General features: G+C 48.3%; 1 protein-coding gene across 1 annotated transcript in view; it reads right to left on the reverse strand.

The window, feature by feature from the left end:
- LOC144132340 (uncharacterized) overlaps nt 1-24428 on the reverse strand; it is a 243571-nt gene that overhangs the window by 106906 nt on the left and 112237 nt on the right. The window contains exons 9-21 of the mRNA XM_077664664.1: nt 4972-5034; nt 4595-4657; nt 4221-4283; nt 3847-3909; nt 3102-3164; nt 2729-2791; nt 2354-2416; nt 1978-2040; nt 1601-1663; nt 1224-1286; nt 847-909; nt 475-537; nt 99-161 (exon numbers count right to left, since the gene is read on the reverse strand). Of these exons, the coding sequence (XP_077520790.1) occupies nt 99-161; nt 475-537; nt 847-909; nt 1224-1286; nt 1601-1663; nt 1978-2040; nt 2354-2416; nt 2729-2791; nt 3102-3164; nt 3847-3909; nt 4221-4283; nt 4595-4657; nt 4972-5034 (819 nt within the window). The remainder of the gene's footprint in view (nt 1-98; nt 162-474; nt 538-846; nt 910-1223; nt 1287-1600; nt 1664-1977; nt 2041-2353; nt 2417-2728; nt 2792-3101; nt 3165-3846; nt 3910-4220; nt 4284-4594; nt 4658-4971; nt 5035-24428) is intronic.

Consider the following 24428-nt stretch of genomic DNA (forward strand, 5'->3'; position numbering starts at 1 on the left):
CAGATATATTTTAGGACATTGTGAGAAACCTGGCTGAAGTGTTTTTTTCGGGCCCTAAAAAGGAAGCTACGCATTTCCTTGAAATTTGTCGAGCTCACCTTCATCTCTTTCTCCAGGTCCGCAATTGTTTCCTTTTGTGAGGCACGCTCGTTGTCTAGCTCCTGCGGGCAATGAACACCACCTTTTCGCAACACAGACTTCCGAACACATGCAGAGCTCACAGATCAGTTCTAAAGATCGTGTTTAGTAGTTAGTTATTCCCGATGGGTATAAGCGACGAGAGCGAACTATAGTCTTCTTAGCAATCGTGAAACGCCATCATTGTTGGTACACGGGTTAATTATTATAATCCTTCGGTATTTTTGAATTATTGGCCAGATATATTTTAGGACATTGTGAGAAACCTGGCTGAAGTGTTTTTTTTCGGGCCCTCAAAAGGAAGCTACGCATTTTCTTGAAATTTGTCGAGCTCACCATCATTTCTTTCTCCAGGTCCGCAATTTTTTCCTTTTGTGAGGCACGCTCGTTGTCTAGCTCCTGCGGGCAATGAACACCACCTTTTCGCAACACAGACTTCCGAACGCATGCAGAGCTCACAGATCAGTTCTAAAGATCGTGTTTAGTAGTTAGTTATTCCCGATGGCTATAAGCGACGGCAGCGAACTATAGTCTCCTTAGCAAACGTGAAACGCCATCGTTGGTTCACGGGTTAATTATTATAATCCTTCGGTATTTTTCAATTATTCGCCAGATGTATTTTAGGACATTGTGAGAACCATGGCTGAAGTTTTTTTTTCGGGCCCTAAAAAGGAAGCTACGCATTTCCTTGAAATTTGTCGAGCTCACCTTCATCTGTTTCTCTAGGTCCGCAATTGTTTCCATTTGTGAGGCACGCTCGTTGTCTAGCTCCTGCGGGCAAGACACGCCAACTTTGCGCAACACAGAGTTCTGAACGCATGCAAAGCTCACAGATCAGTTGTAAAGATCGTGTTTAGTAGTTTGTTATTCCCGATGGCTATAAGCGACGAGAGCGAACTATAGTCTCCTTAGCAAACGTGAAACGCCATCATTGTTGGTTCACGGGTTAATTATTATAATCCTTCGGTATTTTTCAATTATTCGCCAGATGTATTTTAGGACATTGTGAGAACCATGGATGAGAGTTTTTTTTTTCGGGCCCTAAAAAGGAAGCTACGCATTTCCTTGAAATTTGTCGAGCTCACCTTCATCTGTTTCTCAAGGTCCGCAATTGTTTCCATTTGTGAGGCACGCTCGTTGTCTAGCTCCTGCGGGCAAGACACGCCAACTTTGCGCAACACAGAGTTCTGAACGCATGCAAAGCTCACAGATCAGTTGTAAAGATCGTGTTTAGTATTTACTCATTCCCGATGGCTCAAAGCGATGGCAGCGAACTACAGTCTCCATAGCAAACGTGAAACGCCATCATTGTTGGTTCCCGGGTTAATTATTATAATCCTTCGGTATTTTTGAATTATTGGCCAGATATATTTTAGGACATTGTGAGAAACCTGGCTGAAGTGTTTTTTTTTCGGGCCCTCAAAAGGAAGCTACGCATTTTCTTGAAATTTGTCGAGCTCACCTTCATTTCTTTCTCCAGGTCCGCAATTTTTTCCTTTTGTGAGGCACGCTCGTTGTCTAGCTCCTGCGGGCAATGAACACCACCTTTTCGCAACACAGACTTCCGAACGCATGCAGAGCTCACAGATCAGTTCTAAAGATCGTGTTTAGTAGTTAGTTATTCCCGATGGCTATAAGCGACGGCAGCGAACTATAGTCTCCTTAGCAAACGTGAAACGCCATCATTGTTGGTTCACGGGTTAATTATTATAATCCTTCGGTATTTTTCAATTATTCGCCAGATGTATTTTAGGACATTGTGAGAACCATGGCTGAAGTTTTTTTTTTTCGGGCCCTAAAAAGGAAGCTACGCATTTCCTTGAAATTTGTCGAGCTCACCTTCATCTGTTTCTCCAGGTCCGCAATTGTTTCCATTTGTGAAGCACGCTCGTTGTCTAGCTCCTGCGGGCAAGACACGCCAACTTTGCGCAACACAGAGTTCTGAACGCATGCAAAGCTCACAGATCAGTTGTAAAGATCGTGTTTAGTAGTTAGTTATTGCCGATGGCTATAAGCGACGGCAGCGAACTATAGTCTCCTTAGCAAACGTGAAACGCCATAATTGTTGGTTCACGGGTTAATTTATATAATTCTTCGGTATTTTTGATTTATTCGCCAGATGTATTTTAGGACATTGCGAGAAACCTGGCTGAAGTATTTTTTTTCGGGCCCTAAAAAGGAAGCTACGCATTTCCTTGAAGTTTGTGGAGCTCACCTGCATCTGTTTCTCCTGGTCCGCAATTGTTTCCTTTTGTGAGGCACGCTCGTTGTCCAGCTCCTGCGGTCAAGGAACACCACCTTTTAGCGACACAGATTTCCGAACGCATGCAGAGCTCACAGATCAGTTGTAGATATCGTGTTTAGTAGTTACTTATTCCCGATGGCTAAAAGCGACGGCAGCGAACTATAGTCTCCTTAGAAAACGTGAAACGCCATCATTGTTGGTTCACGGGTTAATTATTATAATCCTTCGGTATTTTTCAATTATTCGCCAGATGTATTTTAGGACATTGTGAGAACCATGGCTGAAGTTTTTTTTTCGGGCCCTAAAAAGGAAGCTACACATTTCCTTGAAATTTGTCGAGCTCACCTTCATCTGTTTCTCCAGGTCCGCAATTGTTTCCATTTGTGAGGCACGCTCGTTGTCTAGCTCCTGCGGGCAATGAACACCACCTTTTCGCAACACAGACTTCCGAACGCATGCAGAGCTCACAGATCAGTTCTAAAGATCGTGTTTAGTAGTTAGTTATTCCCGATGGCTATAAGCGACGGCAGCGAACTATAGTCTCCTTAGCAAACGTGAAACGCCATAATTGTTGGTTCACGGGTTAATTATTATAATCCTTCGGTATTTTTGAATTATTGGCCAGATATATTTTAGGCCATTGTGAGAAACCTGGCTGAAGAGTTTTTTCGGGAATAAAAAGAAAGCTACGCATTTCCTTGAAATTTGTCGAGCTCACCTGGATCTGTTTCTCCAGGTCCGCAATTGTTTCCTTTTGTGAGGCACGCTCGTTGTCTAGCTCCTGCGGGCAAGACACGCCACCTTTTCGCAACACAGAGTTCTGAACGCATGCAGAGCTCACAGATCAGTTGTAAAGATCGTGTTTAGTAGTTACTTATTCCCGATGGCTTAAAGCGACGGTAGCGAACTATAGTCTCCTTAGCAGACGTGAAACGCCATCATTGCTTGTACACGGGTTAATTATTTTAATCCTTCAGTATTTCTGAATTATTGGCCAGAGTTATATTATGGCATTGTGAGGAACATTACTGAAGTGTTTTTTACGGGGTCTAAAAAGGCAGCTGCGCATTTCCTTGAAGTTGTCGAGCTCACCTGCATCTGTTTCTCCAGGTCCGCAATTGTTTCCTTTTGTCAGGCAAGCTCGTTGTCTAGCTGCTGCGGGCAAGGAACACCACCTTTTCGCAACATAGACTTCCGAACGCATGCAGAGCTCACAGATCAGTTGTAAATATCGTGTTTAGTAGTTATTCTCGATGGCTAAAAGCGACGGCAGCGAACTATAGTGTCCTTAGCAAACGTGAAACGTCATCATTGTTGGTTCACGGGTTAATTATTATAATCCTTCGGTATTTTTGAATTATTCGCCAGATGTATTTTAGGACATTGTCAGAAACCTGGATGAAGTGTTTTTTTCGGGCCCTAAAAAGGAAGCTACGCATTTCCTTGAAGTTTGTCGAGCTCACCTGCATCTGTTTCTCCAGGTCTGCAATTGTTTCCTTTTGTGAGGCACGCTCGTTGTCTAGCTCCTGCGGGCAAGGAACACCACCTTTTCGCAACACAGACTTCCGAACGCATGCAGAGCTCTCAGATCAGTGGTAAATATCGTGTTTAGTAGTTACTTATTCCCGATGGCTAAAAGCGACGGCAGCGAACTATATTCTCCTTAGAAAACGTGAAACGCCATCATTGTTATTTCACGGGTTAATTAATATAATCCTTCGGTATTTTTGAATTATTCGCCAGATGTATTTTAGGACATTGTGAGAAACCTGGCTGAAGTGTTTTTTTCGGGCATAAAAAGGAAGCTACGCATTTTCTTGAAATTTGTCGAGCTCACCTGCATCTGTTTCTCCAGGTCCGCAATTGTTTCCTTTTGTGAGGCACGCTCGTTGTCTAGCTCCTGCGGGCAAGGCACGCGACCTTTTCGCAACACAGGGTTCTGAACGCATGCAGAGCTCACAGATAAGTTGTAAAGATCGTGTTTAGTAGTTAGTTATTCCCGATGGCTTAAATCGACGGCAGCGAACTATCGTCTCCTTAGGAAACGTGAAACGCCATCATTGTTGGTACACGGGTTAATTATTATAATCCTTCGGTATTTTTGAATTATACGCCAGATGTATTTTATGACATTGTGAGGAACATTACTGAAGTGTTTTTTACGGGCCCTAAAAGGGCAGTTGCGCATTTCCTTCAAGTTGCAAAGCTTACCTGCATCTGTTTCTCCAGGTCCGCAATTGTTTCCTTTTGTGAGGCACGCTCATTGTCCAGCTCCTGCGGGCAAGGCACACCACCTTTTCGCAACACAGAGTTCCGACCGCATGCACAGCTAATAGAGCAGTTGTAAGTATTGTGTTTAGTAGTTACTTTTTCCCGATGGCTAAACGCGACGGCAGCAAACTATCGTCTCCTTAGCAAACGTGAAACGCCATCATTGTTGGTTCAAGTGTTAATTATTATAATCCTTCGGTATTTTTGAATTATTGGCCAGATGTGTTTCAGGATATTGTGATACACATAACTGATTTGTTTTTTTTTTGCTCTCTCAGAAGGCAGCTCCGCATTTTGTTGATGTTCATCGAGCTCACCTGCATCTGTTGGTCCTGGTGAGCGGTTGTTTCCTTTAGTAAGGCTCGCTCGTTGTCCACCTCCTGCGGGCAAGGCATACCACCTTTTCACAACACTGAGAGTTCCGAACTCATGCAGAGCTAATAGATAAGTTGTAAATATTGTGTTTCGTATTTACTTATTCCTGATGGCTAAAAGCGACGGGAGCCAACTATTGTCTCCGTAGCAGACGTGAAAGACCATCATTGTTGATGTATTGATAATTATAAAGCTTCGGTATTTGTGAATTATTCGTCAGATGTGTTTTTTGATTTTGTGAGAAACATTACTGAAACATTCTTTTTTAGGTGTCTAAGAAGGCAGCTACGTTTTTTCTTGACGTTCGCCGAGCTCACCAGCATCTGTTGGTCAAGGTGAGCGGTTGTTTCCTTCTGTGAGGTACGCTCGTTCTCTATGCCTTGCGGGCAAAATACAACAGCTCGTGCCAAAATATCCAGTTTTAAATGCAAGCTGAAGTGAATGAAACGTTTCTGGAAAGAGTGCGTGTTTATTAATTCCTAATGAAAAAGGGCGACGGGAGCAGTGTTCGGTAGGAGGCAAGAAAGGCAATCATATTTGGCTCTTCTGTTCATCAGTATAGAGTTTCGTGTTTGCTAAGAATTGGTCACATTCCCTATGGAGCGATATGAGAAACATTACTTGTGTGTCCTTTTTATGCTGCCGCGAATAAAGCTAGGTAAACGTTTCCTTGACGTTCGCCGAACTTTCCTTTATAATCTGGAGTTGCTGCTCCAGTTTTGCGATTGTTTTCTTTTCTGAGGCACGCTCGTTCTCCACGTCCTTCGGGCAAGGCAGAACGCCTCGTGCCAATACTTACAGTTTTAAATGCTGAAAGCTGACCTCCCATTCTATTTCTCTTCATGGTAATAGTCTAAAATCTCACTTTGCTAACCTCACTGCTTGCCTTTCCGGCTTCATCAGCTTGGTGGCCATTGAAATTAACCCAGCACTTGTGTGTTGCTATTCGTGCTTACTTTTTCACACTGATTGGATTTCACCCCAGCAGGCCTTGTCTTAACCTGTTTCCTTTTCAGCACTAAATGTTCACTTGATTGCCACAAATTTATTTATTTATTTATTTGTTTAATCCTCAAATGCCCCTTGGACAGTGCTTTTACACCTCCAATGCTTAAACATAAAGTATGAAGTCCAGTGACAGTTCTACCGCAACCAGAAATATATTCCAGATGTGTTGCTATCTAGTACCTATGTATAATTGTAAACGTTGGAAGATGACGAGTGTCTACAAATTGTCTCCAGAAATTAGGAGAATTGCCGGGGCGTTTGAGAGTTTCTTCCTGCTAACGATACGGATAGAAAAATGACAAAGAAGGAGGAACTAGCGCACAATTAATGGGATGCCATAAGGCTTAATGAGGTCAGGCCGCCCGATCAGGCGTATAAAGTACTAAAGGGTGGACACACACTGTGCTTTCTTGGATTAGAGGACAGATAAGAACAAGGGTTCGGATTCCTCACCAATCAGGATATAGCTGGCATCATGAAGAACTTCTATAGCATTAACGTACGGGTTGCAGCTATAGTGATTAGGTGCAATAATAGGTACAAGCTGAAGTTGGTGCAGGCCTGCGCGCCTGCATCCAGCCATGATGACAGCCATGGTACAGGCAAGTGTAGCAGGGGGCGGATGAGATTTAGAAGCTTGCAGGCATATGCTGGGCGCAGTTAGCAATGGGTGGGGTTAATTTGAGAGACATGGGAGAGGTCTTTGCACTGCAGTGGGTGTAGTCAGGCTAATGATGATGATGATGATGATGATTGCAGTGTACTAATTGTCGACTTCAATGCGAAGGTGGGCAAGAAGCAGGCTGGTGACCAGGCGGTAGGCAAATATGGGATAGGTTCTGGGAATAACAGGGGAGGGTTACTAGTAGAGTTCGCAGGTACTAATAATTTAAGGATAATGACGGTCTTCTTCCAAAGACGAGAGTACAGGAAGCGCACCTAGAAGAGACCCAGTGGTGAGAATAAAAATAGAATGGAGCTCATACCGTGCTCTCAACATGGCAGTGTGCAGGTTGTGGATGTCCTCGGAAAGGTGCGGTGTAGCGACCACAGAATGGCAAGGCCCCGAAATACTTTAGGTTTGAAGAAGGAACGTAAGAAAATAGTGAAGCGTGCGCCCATTAACGAGTCAGCGGTAACAGAGAAAGTACAGAAGTCCAGGATTTTGCTGCACAACAGATGCTGCAGAACATAAGACGGTCTTATATTTCAAACAATAAACAATAATATCACTGCTATCATTACGTGCACTACAAGTAGGTGGTAGGAGGGTTCGACAGGACATCGGCAAGCTATCTTAGGAGACGAAAGATCGGATTAAGAAACACCAAAACTTGAAAGCGGCTTACGCTACAGACAGAATAGATCAGGTACAGCTATCAAAATTAATAAATAAATTGAAGGTAGCCGAGATAAGAAATTCCTATGTGGGGACAATCGGGCATGCTCTTTAGAACGGAGGTAGACTAAAAGCGGTGAGGAGGAAACTAGGGAGAGATAAAAAGACATGTATGCATTAAGAGACAGAGAGGGCAATGCCATTAGCAATATAAATAACATAGTTAAAATAGCTGAAGAGTTATACTGAAATCTATAGAGTAGACATTGCTATCAGAACGTTAATGACAGAGGCAGCAGCGCACCTCAATGGGACTGCACGCCACTAACTATAGAGGAAGTAAAGAAAGCCCTGGGAGCAATGCATAGGGGGAATGCAGATGGTAAGGATCTGGTAACAGGAGATCTGTTGAACGACGAAGTGGCGATTGCGGTAGAATAACTGGTCACCCTGTATAAGCAATGCCTAATGACATCGAGCGTATCAGAAGCTTGGAAGAACGCTAAAATTATCTTAATTCATAACAAAGGAGACATCAGAGACGTGAAAAATTACAGTCCGATCAGCTTATTGCCCCCTGCCTGGAAGTTATTTGCTAAAGTAATCGCTAATAGAGTCAGGACAACGTCCTCCAATAATATTTACTAATACTAATATATGTGAGGCGATGGTCAAAAAGTTAAAGGAGGGGAGGCAGGTTGGGAAGGAGCGAGAGAAGAAACGCGTTGCAGTCATACCGTACCTTCACAAGTTGTCCCACAACGTGAGAAAGGCAGCAGGGCGGTATAACGTCCAGGTCGTCTTTTCCGCACCGTGCAAGCTATCGAGGATATGTGTCTTGAACAACAAGGCAAGAAAGGCGACCTGCACTACGAGACACGGGCAACGGTACACACACTGCCGGACAGGGGTTGTCTATCAGATACCCCTAACGTGCGGTTGTGTGTACATAGGCCAGACGGGAAGATGCTTTAATGTCAGGGCCAAGGAGCACTTCCTCAACGTAGATAGAGGGTCTGGAAGTAATCTAGCAGACCACTGCAACCAGCCTCGCCACAAGTGTAAACCTATATTAGAGAACACAAGGTTGTTAGCAACATCAAAAAACAAAACAGAAAGGGAGGTCATTGAGGCCTACTTTATTGCTAAGGCGGGGGACAGTTGCGTAAGCACGCCCTCAATTTCACTGCACGAGAAAGAAATGCGCTTCCTTGACCATGCCTAAAGATTACTGATTTTACGTGTTCGCCTGCCATTACCCGTTTGCTCATAAATTTTCCTATGCTAGCCCGTGCGCATTCTTCTCCTCAGGTTTTTTTGGTGCGGCTCATAAGTGGTAATTGTCCAAATTGTGTTTTTACATGCAGACTGTTTTTTACCTCTTGCCTTATTGGCGTTAACAAGTTTTTGCTTTTTATGTTGTTTTCATTTGGTTTTAGTTGTTTGTGGCTTCTGTAGGGTTGCATGACGTTTTATCTGTTTTTAGATTTCTGGCTCGCTCTTTTTTGTTGTGAAAGTGTTCTTGACACCGCTCTTTGGCCACGATGTTGTTTGGCACTTGTGTTTTTTTTCCTTGGTTTTTTCCTTCGTTTTTTTTTTGCTGGTTAAAATACTTTTGATATGCTCACTGCATAAAGTTTCACCCCTTTTTTCACTTTTTGTGGTTTTTTCTTCTGGTTCAAACATGTGTTGGCCGCCCCTCGATGACTGTGGATTAGGTTGTAATCTTTGGCCCCCTGACTGTCACGTGGTGTTTTGGCATATATTGTGCTGGGTGTTCCTCGACAATAAAGAGTTGTTAGTCAGCGCTCGTCCTGTCGCCAGTGTTTTTTCTTCTCGTGTCCCTGTCTGTTTCCGCGCTGGTCTTTTCGAATCATGTCACACCAACTCGCCCAAACGGCAATTTTGATTAAAATTTCAATAAGGAATGGTGTCAGGCAGGGATACTTTTTCTCTCCAATGCTATTCACTGCCCATTTACAGTAGGTACTCCGAGGTATGAATTGGCAACAGTTAGGGATATGAGTTAATAGAGAATAGCCAAGTAATGTGAAATTCACAGATGATATTGCATTGCTAAGCCACACAGGAGTTGAACTGGAAAGAATCACTAATGAGATCGATAGACAGAGCGTAGCGTTCGATCTAAAAATTAACGTGCAGGAAACCAAAGTGATCTTCAACAGTCAAGCAAGAAAACAGCAGTTCGCAACAGGTAGCGAGGTACCAGACTCAATAAGGGATTACGTCTGCTTAGGGCAGGCATGGACAACTGATCCGGATCATGAGAGGGAAATAACTAGAGGATTAAGAATGGGAAAGAAGCATATTTGAGAGGTTCTCTCTGATCATAAATGGCAGTTTACTAATATCCCTCAAGAGAAAAGTATAGAACAGCTGTATCATAGCGATATTAACATGTGTGTCAAAAACCTGGAGGCTAACGAAAATGTTTCGCCTGCAGTTAAGGACAACGAAGCGAGCTATGAAAACAATAATTAAATGTAACGTTAAGGGACCGGGAGCGTGTAGAGTGGGTGATTTAATAAACACGGTTTAATAGCATTCTGATGAAATAGCCGAAGAAATGAACTTGGCCAGTGCATTTAATGGGAAGGCAAAACAGCCGCTGGCCCTCGCGTTTCAGCCTTCTTGTTGCTATGCGATGTGCCTTGTAACGCTGCCTAAAACAACTTGCTGTGGAAAACATTGTCCGATTTCGGCAACATTAATACATTTTTTGCGAAAATGGACAAAGATCCACTAGATAACTTTTAAGAGATAACGCAAGTGGCCAAGAAGCCTTATCGAGAGCGCATGTCTACCGTTGGAAAAAAATTTCATTCATGACTAAGCAATAACGAGTACCCCAAAACCTCATTACTTACAAAATCAGGGTTTCTCTGTGCAGATTTCGAGATCAATTTTCAGTTCTGCTTCTAACACTGTTAAAATCCAACTGGGTGAGATCATGATATGAAAAGTGCAATTGGCTCTAGCTGCATAATTTTGATCAGTTCAGGAAGAAATCTATGCGGGAGCTTCATCAGATCGCTCTGTCGTATATGCTACATCTCTCTAAAGGAGCGCTTGTTAATTCGGCAGCTGTCAAAGTGTTCTTGGCTGCGAAATCACCATCAGCCTGTTTCCATGCACACAAAAGGGCCTGAGCTGTTTCTTGGGGAAGGCTTTTATGATATTTCTTTATTTAAGTGCTGCCTCCGTCGCTTTCGCAGGCGATACAGCAGTAGGGATACAAGAGAAGGTAAAAAACACGGGATACCAATTTCACCCATTATATAGAATGGTAAATAACGTCAACACATCGTTTTTAAAGAACATTGGATGGTAGACGGTTAAATTATAGAACAGTCTGAATAAAAAGTTTGTAATCGAAGATATGACCTTCAAAAGAAATCTTTGAGGTATAATAAATGGTCTCTTGCAGTTTCTGACTGGCGCCTTTGTTCAAAAGCCGTGACTCAGGCGCTCCACACGTTCCCAATTGCAGATTCCTAGCAAATCTGTTATAAGGCCGCTGTAGACCATTTACAAAGACCAGTTCGCTCTGTCCACAAGTGGTGCCAATAGGACGGACGGCACTTCTGGCCTTTGGAGCCGTCGTTAGCAGCATTCGTGCGCAGTGCTAAACGCTGCCGCACAGCTGTTTGCGAATGGTAAATGGTTCGTAAACAACCCGGCTATGATACGGATTTCATGCGTTTTGGTGAATTAAAATGTGGAGCTAAAATTCCTGTGGTCCAGTGCGGGAAATATACACGCACAAATAACATTTCGGAAACTTCGCCACACAAGTCGCCGTTTTTCGAGGAGCTGCCTTTCAAGTTCACGCTGCTTTCAGAGAGAACAGAACGTTCATCGGTTGTTCTACAAAAAAACTAAACATGTAAAAACCACACGCGCCAGGTTATTTCAACGCCAGCAGTAGCTGCGGAAATGCGAGAACAAGCTGATATTTTCGCAGAAGTACTATATTGCGCCATTGTAATGTTGTCGCGTCATTTTCGCAGTGTATTAAAAAACACCTTCTTCTGGGTTTTAGCTCGGACACGTTCATATTTCACCGCGCGAAGAAAGAAGGTCAACGTGCACGTACCTGTGACCTTTCTCCCTTTCGACAAACACTGATCCAATGCATCGAATAATAGAGGCTTCTTAGACATTTGCAATAAGTGCTCCCTGGGCGTCGGCCTATAGCTCGCTGCACTTCCGTGTGTACTTGGCGCTAGCACTGTGGAAGCGGCAACGGAGCGTTTGCAACAGCCCTCAGAGGAGGCGTTTTGTCAACTCTATCGCCCGATGAAAAGGTCTACAGAACTACGCTAATGGACGTAGAGGCAGTGATAAAATTTATCTTGACAGGACTTCGTATATTTCAGCTTATTCCGGCTGGTTACATCTGCGTGCCGCCAATATTTGCAGTGTTTGTTCGTTTTTCAAATCTGCCGCGACACCACCTTATCGCTTTGTTTGCGACGCAAGATGCGACTAGATTTATCTCGATTGATCGCAGCCAGGCAAAGCTGATTCTACGTTGTTCCGGAATGTTCTAGTAACTTTGCGCCCTTTATCTCGAATGTTCGCTATCAGCTTTAAATTGAGCACGGCCGACAGCGGCGGGCATTCTGTTCGACGACCGCCGAGCACGCTTGTCGCTTCGCCGCCGCCGAGTGATTCAGTCCATTTTGGGTGCAAGTCAGCCCAATAAACAGTTCTTTTAGAAGACCGTTTCGTCCGTCTTCATCGCTGCTTCGACTGCCGTCACCACTACGTGACATCTGGTGGAGGTGCGGGGTAGCCTTCCATGTTCCGGACGCCCCCTTCAAGTCGTGAAGCCAGCCCTGAGCGCTTCGCACCCGAGTACGAGCCAGCAGCTCAGCGAGCCAGCCGACGTCTGCAGGGAGAGGAGCCTGAGTTCGGGAAATTGCCGGACCGCACAAGACAGCGAAAAGACGCGGCTACGAGCACCACAACCTCGCCGAAGATGTCGACACCGATCATACTGCAGCAGCCGCGGGTGCCGCCAACTTTCAATGGATCCCTAGGCGAAGACCCTGAAGAATGGTTGGATCAATTTGAGCGCGTGGCATCATTCAACAAGTGGGATGATGCGGCAAAAATTGGACAGGTGTTCTTCTCATTGGATGGCTCCGCACGCACATGGTACGAAAACTACGAGTCGTCCCTTACGACATGGGAGCTATTCAAGAGAGAACTATTGAAGGTATTCACCAGTGTCGTGAGGAAAGAAAGAGCCGAACGACTCCTCGAGTCCAGGATCCAGCTTCCGAATGAGCCCTTCCGCGGTTACGTCGAGGAGATGAAGCGCCTGTTTCGCCGCGCCGACCCCTGGATGACCGAGGAAAAGAAAGTTCAGTTTTTAATGCGCGGCGTAAAAGAACAACTCTTTGCAAGCCTCGTCCGCCAGCCGCCAAAAACAGTCGAGGAATTCATGCAAGAAGCCTGCACGATTGAGAAGACCCTTGACGTCCGGGCTCGGCAGTACAATCGTCCTTCCTCTGCCTGTGCAATCCGTTCGGACACGCCGGCCACCACCAGCGACAGCTTGCGGGAAGTTATCCTCGAAATCGTCCGAGAAGAGCTACACCGATTACTGCCATCCTCCCCGCAGCCACAAGCAGCGACTCTGATGGACGTGGTACGGGAAGAAGTGCAACATTCACTTGGCACCCCGACGGCCGCAGAACCCCAGGCCATGACCTACGCCGCTGCAGTAAGGACTGCCCAGCCCCAACGACAACCCCCACGTCCTCCCCGAGATGAGCCACTTGTTCCACAACGCCGCCTCCCAGCCCCCGCCCGCCCAGCCTATGACCGACGCTCAAGCCCCAGGAAATGCGACGCCTGGAGGACTTCCGACAACCGGCCGTTGTGCTTCCATTGCGGTGAGGCCGGCCATATTCTTCGTCACTGTCCGTACCGACGTATCGGTCTTCGAGGATTTGCCGTTAACGCCCCACGACCACGCTTCGGACAACGTCCGCACGAAATCGACGAGTACCTGCGTCGAGAAGAGTACACGCCGAACCGCTTTTCGCGCTCACCATCGCCGTCAACCTCGCGCTTTGCGTCGCCACGCCGCAGCTACGCAGCCGCGGTACGAGGAAGGTCGCCCAGCCCCCGTAGGGGAAACTAAAGGCAGCAACCTCTGGAGGTGAGGTTGCTCACGAGCTAAACGCCGAAGATCCTCCACCGACCACGCCCCATGAAGACGCTGCACCCGCGACGCCGCATGAAGAACCGACACTCGCTGCACCGACGCCGCACACAATGAGAACCTCGACCACGACGCAAGCTACCTTGAAATCGACGCCGCCACCCAGAGGAGCTTCGACCACACGCCCAACCCGTGACTCGCATACGCGACGAAGCCGTGACCCGACGCCGAGAGCGACATGCAATGCAAGAGCCAGGACCTCCGACCTAGAAGTGACTATCGACGGCCGGAAAGTTACCGCTCTAGTCGACACAGGAGCCGATTACTCGGTGATGAATGGAACATTCGCTGCGCAGCTCAGAAAAGTCACAACGGCTTGGGACGGCCCACAAATTCGCGCCGCTGGGGGCCACCTCATTACGCCATCAGGACGATGCACAGCGCGAGTGACTGTCAAAGGACATACCTATCCTGCGGCCTTTGTTGTGCTACCGCAATGCTCCCGCGAAGTGATCTTGGGTATGGATTTCCTTAATGAGCATCAGGCGATCATCGACCTGCGATCCAAGCTGATCACGCTTTCGACGAACGAAGCCATCGCTTCGATGAAAACTCGGGAAAATCACGTTGCCCTAAGTGTCCTGGAGGAAGAAGTGAGCGTCCCACCCCGTTCAAGCGTTATCGTGACCGTAGGCGCCACGAAAGCCATAAACACTGAATCCATCATCGAGGGGAACATGCAGTTGCTACTAGATCTAGGAATCAGCATCGCAAGAGGCATCGCACATTTCCGCAATGGCCAGGCCGAATTACTGCTGACTAACTTCAAAGAAGAATACCGGCATATTAACTGAGGAACGACGATTGCTTTCTACGACGAAATATCTGACGTACGAGATTCCTTCGCCCTCTCCGACCCCTCCGCAGAAGATCCGCCTGACCAAGAGAACTCGCCCACTTTCGACATCAACCCAGCCCTGCACCGGAACAGACAAGACCAGATCCGCAATCTGCTTCAAAACTACAGTGAGTGCTTTTCGACAGCGCCGAAGGTGCGACAGACGCCAATTGCCAAGCATCGCATTATAACGGATCAACACGTCCGACCTCTCCGTCAAAGCCCCTACCGTGTGTCTCCGCGAGAACGACAAGCCATCCGGGACCAAGTCGAAGAAATGCTTCGCGACGACGTCATCCAGCTTTCAAACAGCCCATGGGCGGCACCGGTTGTTCTAGTGAGAAAGAAAGACGGCGCACTTCGATTCTGCGTGGATTACCGCCGCTTGAACAACATAACAAAGAAGGACGTCTACCCCCTCCCCCGCATCGACGACACACTGGACCGCCTCTGCAACGCCAAATATTTCTCATCGATGGACCTCAAGAGAGGCTACTGGCAAATTGAGGTCGACGAAAGAGATCGCGAGAAGACAGCATTCATAACTCCGGATGGGCTGTTTGAGTTCAAGGTGATGCCATTTGGTCTCTGTTCCGCACCAGCGACGTTTCAGCGAGTAATGGATACAGTGCTGGCAGGCCTAAAGTGGCAGATTTGTCTGGTATATTTAGATGACGTCGTTGTCTTCGCCTCGAACTTTGAAGAGCACCTCAAAAGACTTCGAACAGTACTAGACGCAATCAAGTCGTCTGGCCTAACCTTGAAAACAGAGAAATGCCACTTTGCCTACGAAGAGCTGCTGTTTCTAGGCCACATCGTTAGCAAGGAAGGAGTACGCCCAGACCCGCAGAAAACAGCTGCTATTGAACAGTTTCAACCGCCGGCCGATAAGAAAGCAGTGCGCAGATTTCTCGGACTATGCGTATATTACCGACGATTTGTGAAAAACATTTCGCGCATCGCCGAGCCCCTGACCCAACTGACGAAGGCAGACGTGCCGTTTAAATGGGAAGCGCCGCAAGCAGAAGCCTTCAAGGAACTTCAGCGTCGTTTACAGTCCCTTGCGCATTTTGCGATCCTTGCGCATTTTGATGAAAACGCCGATACTGAAGTTCACACCGACGCAAGCAGCGTGGGACTAGGCGCCGTTCTCGTTCAAAAAAGTGATGGGCTGGAGAAGGTCATCGCATACGCTAGCCGTTCCCTTTCCAAGGCCGAGGCTAACTATTCGACCACTGAGAAGGAGTGCCTTGCCATCATCTGGGCTACGTCGAAATTCCGCCCCTGCCCCTACGGACGGCCGTTCAAGGTGGTCAGCGACCACCACGCGCTCTGCTGGCTTGCCAATTTGAAGGATCCCTCTGGCCGACTCGCGCGATGGAGTCTGCGTCTCCAGGAGTTTGACGTCACCGTCGTTTACAAGTCCGGACGCAAGCACACTGACGCCGATTGCCTCTCACGAGCCCCTGTAGATGCACCGCCGCTGGACGACGATGAGGACGCCTTCCTGGGAACCATCAGCGCAAGCTCTTTTGCTCAGCAGCAACGCTCAGACCCCAACCTAAAAGGCCTCATCAAGTACCTGGAAGGCAAGGTTTCTTCACCCCCCGCTTCATTCAAGCGAGGACTGTCTTCTTTCTGTGTGCAGAATGAGGTCCTTGTGAAGAAGAACTTTACAGCGAACAAAACAGCCTACCTCCTTGTTGTACCTACTTGTCTCCGCGAAGAAGTTCTACAGGCTTCACACGACGAGCCGACAGCTGGACATCTCGGGTTTACTCGCACCCTCCGCCGCATTCAAGACAAGTATTACTGGCCCCGACTGTCTGCCGATGTCGCACACTATGTGAAAACATGCCGAGATTGTCAGCGACGAAAGACTCCTCCCACACGACCAGCAGGATTTCTGAACCCCATTGAACCTCCCTCAAGACCCTTTCAGCAGATTGGCATGGACTTGCTTGGCCCTTTTTCAACGTCAACATCTGGAAATAAGTGGATCATCATAGCGACCGACTACCTGACCCGCTACGCCGAGGCGAAAGCCCTACCGAACGGAACAGCAGCAGAAGTGGCCAAATTTTTCGTGGAGTGCATTCTTCTTCGACACGGCGCCCCCGATGTGCTCATCACGGACAGAGGAACAGCATTTACGGCGGAACTCACGCAAGCCATCCTGCGCTACAGCCAAACCAGCCACCGGAGGACAACTGCATACCATCCGCAGACCAACGGACTGACCGAGCGCCTGAACAAAACCATCGCCGATATGCTCGCTATGTATGTCGATGCCGAACATAAAACCTGGGATGTCATCCTGCCTTACGTCGTCTTCGCCTACAACACCGCAGTGCAGGAGACCACCCAGATGACGCCTTTTAGACTCGTCCATGGCAGGGATGTCTTGACCACGCTAGACGCCATGCTGCCCAACGTTACAGAAGAAGAGAACGTCGACTTTGCCGCCTACCTTCAACGCGCAGAAGAAGCTCGAAGGCTTGCCCGATTACGGATCAAAGATCAGCAGCGGTCCGACGCCAGACGCTACAACCTACGAAGACGCAACGCCGAATACAAGCCAGGAGACCAAGTCTGGGTGTGGACGCCCATTCGCCGCCGTGGATTGAGTGAAAAGCTTTTGCGCCGCTATTTCGGCCCGTACAAGGTTCTTCGTCGGCTGGGTGAACTGGATTATGAAGTCATCCCTGACGCAATGACTGCATCCCAGCGACGCCGCGTACGACCAGAAGTTGTCCATGTAGTCCGTCTGAAGCCGTATTATGCGCGCTAAAGACCGCTGCATATCCATGCTCTATTTTCGCAAGATCCGTTTTTTTTCCCTTACTAGTCGGATTATTTGTTTTAATGCATCGGGTCGATGCTTCTTTGAGAGGGGAGCAATGCCGCCAATATTGATTGTAAAACATTTTATTCGCCGGGAAGAGCTTGGCAAGAGGTCGCGTTAAGTGGTCGAGAGTACATAGCCCTCGACGACTTTGTCAGCCCACTCCACCGCCAAAACTTGCGTTCTGGGGTCAGAGCTAGCCAGCACGGTCTCCCAATATTTGCAGCGTTTGTTCGTTTTTCAAATCTGCCGCGACACCACCTTATCGCTTTGTTTGCGGCGCAAGACGCGACTAGATTTATCTCGATTGATCGCAGCCAGGCAAAGCTGATTCTACGTTGTTCCGGAATGTTCTAGTAACTTTGCGCCCTTTATCTCGAATGTTCGCTATCAGCTTTAAATTGAGCACGGCCGACAGCGGCGGGCATTCTGTTCGACGACCGCCGAGCACGCTTGTCGCTTCGCCGCCGCCGAGTGATTCAGTCCATTTTGGGTGCAAGTCAGCCCAATAGACAGTTCATTTAGAAGACCGTTTCGTCCGTCTTCATCGCTGCTTCGACTGCCGTCACTGAACCACGGAGCTGGTTTCAGTTTTACTTATCAATAGAGCCCCAGTCGAACGTCGCCGATCTTGTCAAGGAGCCTTTGAACAATATCCATATTCTTCCTTTGGAAGCCTGAATGTTAACGAATATTCGATGAAGTAAATATCTGGCCAATCGGCCGGTGACCACACTCATGCGTACATCCGGTTCTAAATCTAGTGCGCAGTTCGGAGCGGTGAATGTTCCTAATAGCTGTAAACACATATTCCTCCATTAGGCAAAAATATCGAGCCCTAATAGGAAATATTTCAGGCATTGCCCAGCTCTTAATCTGCAGTTCGACAACAAGTTATGCGGTCCACAAATAGCGTTAGACGGTGAATTGACTGAATAAATTGAACGAGCATGTAGCTGACCGCGGTTGACACATTCGAGCCGATGCATGCAATCTGAATGAGGCAAGAAATGAGGTTATTAAACGAATCATTCTCCAGTACGAAAAAGTTCTATGCGCACTCAAAGTTTTTGTGCCGTCCGACAGCTCATTATTCACAGCGAGAGCCGGAGAAGCGTCTTGCAGCCGGCACATACGCGCCGGCAACCGTGGAAACGAGCAGGCCCAAAGGCCGGTGATGGCGCAATGGTCACTTGACAAATATGGCGAAACCCATGCTGCCGTCTTTGATCACGTGATGACGCCGCCATTACACGCCTCCAGACAGCTCGGCGCGGGTCTCTTCGCGACCGCGGCTGCGCCTCCTGGTTCGGTTCGTAGAGGTAGCGTTTCAGCTGATACGGTTGTAAAGTAGTGGGCGGACGACGCTATGCTTTCGCCAAAGCTTTGAAGGACACGTGAGAGTCTTAATTTGATCACTTGAGGCGTGAAAACTTAATCGGCCCTTATGTCGCGGAGAGCAGCTCAGTAATCTCTCTCTTCCAGCCAAGGCGTGAATCGCCTGGATACTTGTCTTTGCATCCACTGAAAGCTTTGCCGAATGTTTTTTATTGCTATTATCTAAAACGGCAATGTTTAATGATCCTGCGGCAGCGCAGGTCGTTCTCGTGCTGCGTACATGCAAGCAGACACCGCTCTAAAGCGCTCACATGCGCGTCGTACGCCTTTCGTTACATCATGTTGGCGGTGCATAGGAAACCTGAAATATTTTCTACTGCTTTCTTAAACACAGAAAGGCGGCAAAAATAAATAGACACACAAATGTTAGCTGTCATGGTAGCAGCACTGATTAAAGCAGTCTTCACGACGTGGCGTGTGTTTCGAAGGATTCCGCGATATTGTTAGAACGCGCGCATGGAAACGCGTTAATACAACACTAAGTTCACAATTATGTCAGTCTCACGTACAAAGTCGTGGTACGCTCTACGGTCGATATGCGGACAAAAAAATTCTCGAGGTCTCCTTGGTGGTAAGTAATCAGCTTCACTCTGTGCGCTGGCCTGCGAGGTCACATTAAGTGGCTGCAGTGTATCGCTTGGACCGCGACGAAGTGACAACCACTCAGCACAGCAGCCGTTATGCAAATGCTTTATTTCGAATAAGGGCCTTGAAAACCGCTCTTCTTGGACCGAAGTGCAACAGTATCACCAAGACGTCATGTAATACCCGGACTGATGGTAAGCGTTGTCCGCTGGCGCCGCTGTGCACTGCATAATCTGCAGCAGCGGTATGTAGGAGCGTAAGTCTTCATTTTCCGTTCCCAATCAATCCTCGGGCTCCCCTGCTACTATTGGCCGCACACCTTAACTTGCGAGAAGTCGGGTCTCTCTACACACGCAGACGCAACTGCCTGGATCTTAAAGCACGAAGTGACGGTTTCGTTGGCGGAACAAATTGTTCATGCGGCTGTGTGTTCAATTATCCTCGCAGATTTTGCATCATCGAAACCTTTCTTCCTATATTGGCTGTGTATAGCTGGCGAACGTGTTTGCTGCGCTCGCCCGTTCGGAAAGGGTGCATGCGGAACGGTCGTGACAGGGGCAGCACGTCCTTGTGCTGTTCGGTTCCGTGATAATCGCAAACGATCGCATCCCGCACCTTTAGCTCCTCAAGCAATTCTTGCGATCCGCAACACCGCACGTAATTCCTCTGCCTTTCCACATATTCGTAGAAAAAACACATTCGGCAGCCACCCGCAAAATTTCCACTGCTGCGTCGAGGCGTTCACGCTGGCGACTTACGAGGCGCGTAATGGCGCCGCGTTCCTAGCGCACCTATGGCGCCATCTACTCTCAAACGAAAGAACCGCGCCCTGTATACGATGTTTAGTGTCTATAGCGAGCGCGCGTCGGTCCCAGTGCGCGCCGAAAAAAGAGAAGGAAATCTGCGCGGCTACAAGCGCATCTCAGCACAGGGGCCAGGACTTCCTCCCCCCGTGACCTTGGCGGACCTTGGCGTGTTCTAACGATCTCGAGAAGACAAGGGGAGGGAGACGTAGCTTAAGGGGTGCTGCGACGCCTTCTCTCTCTCCCAGCGTCTCGCCCGTTTCTGGTACTCCCGAACAAGGCTATTAAGAGCACGTTGCATAATGTTATGTGGTTTTTGGTCCGGCTTCGCACAGCGAAGTAGGTTGTTTCCGGCTTTCGGGAAGCCGTGAAGAGCGAGCGTTACTTTGATACAGCCTTGGTAGCCGAGTGCATAGCCCCAGCGAAGCGCCCGAGCAAGAAGACGAGCGTAGCAGGCTTTTATCACCGAACAGCCCGTGTCGGGCGTGCTCGCCGAGCACGCGCCGTTCATCTTTATTTTGTTCTTTCGCCGGCTCCAATGTCGAGCGTCATTGTGCACTAGAGGGCCCCCCACCCAGACGGAACAGAGAAATGTAGAGAGGGCAAAATGCATGTCTAGAACGGCCGAATTCCTTCTTCGGCCCGCTCAGAGCTACGTTTATTATGGTTTATGTGGGTTTAACATCCCCAAAGCGATTCAGGCTATGAGAGACGCCGTAGCGAAGGGCTCCGGATATTTCGCCCACCTGGGGTTCTTTCACTTGCACTGACATCGCACAGTACACGGGCCTCTAGAATTTCGCCTCCATCGAAACTCGACAGCCGCGGCCGGGATCGAACCCGCGTCTTCCGGGTCAACAGCCGAGCTCCATAACCACTCAGCCACCGCAGCGGCTACCGCTCGGAGCTATGTGCACGACGTCTAGCGATAACGGCTGGTTCGATGCGACGGAGTGTGGGCTTGCGTGACCAAACTGGCAGCGCTTCCTGTCTTTTCGGTGCTCGCAGGCGGCCGTGGCTTTACCTTCTGCTTTTGTCGTTAGTAGCGCTGATTTGCGCTACCGTCTGCGAAAGGACATACGCGGCGGAGCGCACGCCACTGGCTTCTTTTTCTTACTTTCTTTTTGTGCAATTTCGAAGCTCTGGCGAGGAACAATTCACCGCCTAACATACGCACCGGTGTACTGCATTGTCATTCTGGCCACGATCGTTTTATTTGCAAGTACGGCTTGGCAGCTTGCATTGGTCGGCAAATGCCACAGTAGGCATGTGATTATTGAAAGCATACTGGGGCCTCAGGTGTGGCGGACACACAAGATCAGATATGCGATAACAGGAATCAAGTTTAGCACCCTGCAAGTGAAACAGACCAGATGCGTGAAGGCATTGACAAAGGTGCCGCGAATGTCGCTAGATCAAAGGAAAACCATCACGGAGGTGGGAGGGACAATGTCCCAAAGAGTTATAGCTCAAGCTATAGGGCGCCCTTTAGCCACCGTCAACAGAGTGCTGCAGGAATTCTACAAAGAAGGCCGACCTAAGGATGCTCCGCGTGGGCGGCCATCAAGAGCGACGACAGAAGAAGACAGACTTGTCGTCGCAGGAGCAGCAGATGAACCGTTCTTAATCGCCCGGGAGCTTCCTGACATGTTCGCTTTGAATTCATCCGCTCACACAATCAGGAACAGACCTCATGCAGCGGGTGTGAAAAGAGTAGAATAGCTTCGCAAAAAAACGCAACTTCGACAATCAGATCGGGACATACGCCTGGAATTCGCAACTGTGGTGGAGGACTGGACACCAAAAAACTGGAGGGCTGTGGTGTTCCGCCATGAAGCCACTTTCTGCACACGTTGGAACCAGCAGAAGCCGGGTAAAGCATGGTATGATTATAGTGCGTTTCATTGTGTTCGCCGGTCGGAGAATGTATAGAGCGACTTCTTTTAATTTGTCAAATTTATATTTTAAAACCAGTGAAAGGTAGGTGGGTGCAGTTTGAGTTGTTAAACTATATAGCACAGTGGACATTATGTTGGAAATAGAGATGAAAGACGCATCAATAACTGAAATTACTAATTTTATTTTCAGTTTCAGGGCGAAAGGATAAATTGCAAAATTGAAGGTTTTGAATATATAATGCAAGCTCAATTTTTACGCCCTCGGAATCTACAATGCTCTTTCAAACATACAACGTAAAAATTGCCCTTTTAATTGTTCCTTAACTACTTTTTCCAGCACTGCACACCCACATAATTGCATTCTTAACCTTAAAGAGTGCGTGTATTTTTATCATGATATAAACAACATCATGATATAAACAACACTAGATTGATTTCGGGTGTTATACTCTGCGCTGCGACTCCATATTGAAAATCTACAAAGCTGGAAAGCCAGCTTAACGAGCTCGCGGGCGGACATTTTGACGCTCCGTATTTCGAGCCATAATGCCGGCAAACTCTTCAATGTATTGTTCTCTCGTCGCCTCCTGTCCTTCACTGCTACCGCATCAGGTATCCTTACGTGCAATGACAATTTGATTCCGCTAAAGCACCCCATTTCACCACATGCAGAGACGAAGAAAAATACACTTGGAATGTGCGTAGCAGCTGCCGTGTTTCAGCCGGCGTGTGGGGAGCCATGAACGACAATGGACTAGAACCCCTGTACCGCATTTCTGGACGTATGACGGCCGAAGTCTACGCGGAGGTGGTAGAAATGGTCCTGTTGCCTTATGTGCTTGATGGGCTGTTTTCGGATGGGCTGTATCACTTTCAACAAGATGGAGCGCCTGTGAAATCAGCCAAGGCAGTCCAAGACCTTCTTGAGAGCCTTGGCGTTACGACTATTCTATGGCCTGCGAGAAGCCCCGACCTAAACATTATAGAAAACGTGTGGGAACTGAAAAAATACCTATCCAAGAAATCGGGGCTCTCAAATAGCAACCCAGATGAGCTGTCGAAAGCCATAGAAAAGGAATGGGGACGCCTCCGCAATGAGCGCGCTCTCGTCGACTCCCTCTGCGAGTCACTCCCGGGGAGAATCGAGAGCCTAAAGAAGTCTGGGGGAGCCGGAATCCGCAATTAGTTTGTCCCCTCCACCCCTTCTAGACTTGTGGAAAAATAAGACGTGAAATGAGAAGGCAGCGACCTGTTGCATTTTAATTAGGCAAAAAAAAAACTGTAATAAAAATGAACCCGCCGCTTACGCTTACTTCACGGCACCTTGAACACTCATCTGCCTCCCTGCAGTTGCCGATGAACGCAAAATGCGAAACTTCGCTCCCTTATCCAAGGCTCATAGAAGCGATGACGATGCAATGCAGTATACCGGCGCGTATGTGATGCGGTGAATTACTCCTCGCCAGACCTTTGCAAGCGCACAAAAAGAAAGTAAAAAAACAGAAGCCAATGGCGTACGCTCCGCCGCCTATGTCCTTTCGCAGACGGTAGCACAAATTACCGCTACTAAGGACAAAAGGAGAAGGTAAAGACGCGGCCGGCTGCGAGCCCCGAAAAGACAAGCAGCGCTATCAGTTTGGACACGCATGCCCACACTCCGTCGTCTCGAACCAGGCGTTATATATAGACGTCGCGCACGTAGCTCCGAGCGGCCCGGAGCACGCAGTTCGGTCGTTCTAAACATGTACTTCGCACTCTGTACTCGCCGACGGGGCAGGGATGGGGCTGCTTTGGCGGCAGTCAGGTCGTCAGATACGCCGGCAACATCCGAGGGGAGCTCTTGGCGAGCTGTCTCTAGGTATGCGTGTTTGAGGCGATCCAAGGAAACTACCTCTTCACTACCATTCAGCACGATAGTCTCCGACTTCGTCTTTTTGTTAAGGACGCGGTATGGGCCGTCGTATGAGGTGGTAAAGGGCGCCTTTAATGCATCTCACCTTAGAAAAACATGCGTGAGGACGCAAGGTCTGGGTGCACAAAGACATGACGCTCAGATGATCGAGGGGGGACTGGGCGCAAGGCTGGCACGAGGGAGCCGAAGGGACAAACAAGCCTCCGGGAAGCCGCAGGGGCGCTACGAAGACGAGTTCTGCTGCCGAACAGTCAAGGTCACGATGAAAGACGGCGCGTAGCAAAGAAGCACCATAGGAAAGTGGTCTACCCAGTGCTCGCCATCCAGGCGCGCAGTCAGGGCAGCCTTGAGCTCGCGATGCAGCCGCTCGACCATGCAGTTGGCACAGGGATGGAACGCTGTTGGTTGGCAGTGCTTAGTGCCGAGCAAACGGGTAGGGGATGTGAAGAGGGTGCATTCGAACTGGCGGCCGTAACCCGTGGTAACAATGCCGGGGCAGCTGAAGCGGGACACC

This window comes from Amblyomma americanum, chromosome 5 (genome assembly GCF_052857255.1).
Source record: "Amblyomma americanum isolate KBUSLIRL-KWMA chromosome 5, ASM5285725v1, whole genome shotgun sequence".
NCBI lineage: Eukaryota > Metazoa > Arthropoda > Arachnida > Ixodida > Ixodidae > Amblyomma > Amblyomma americanum.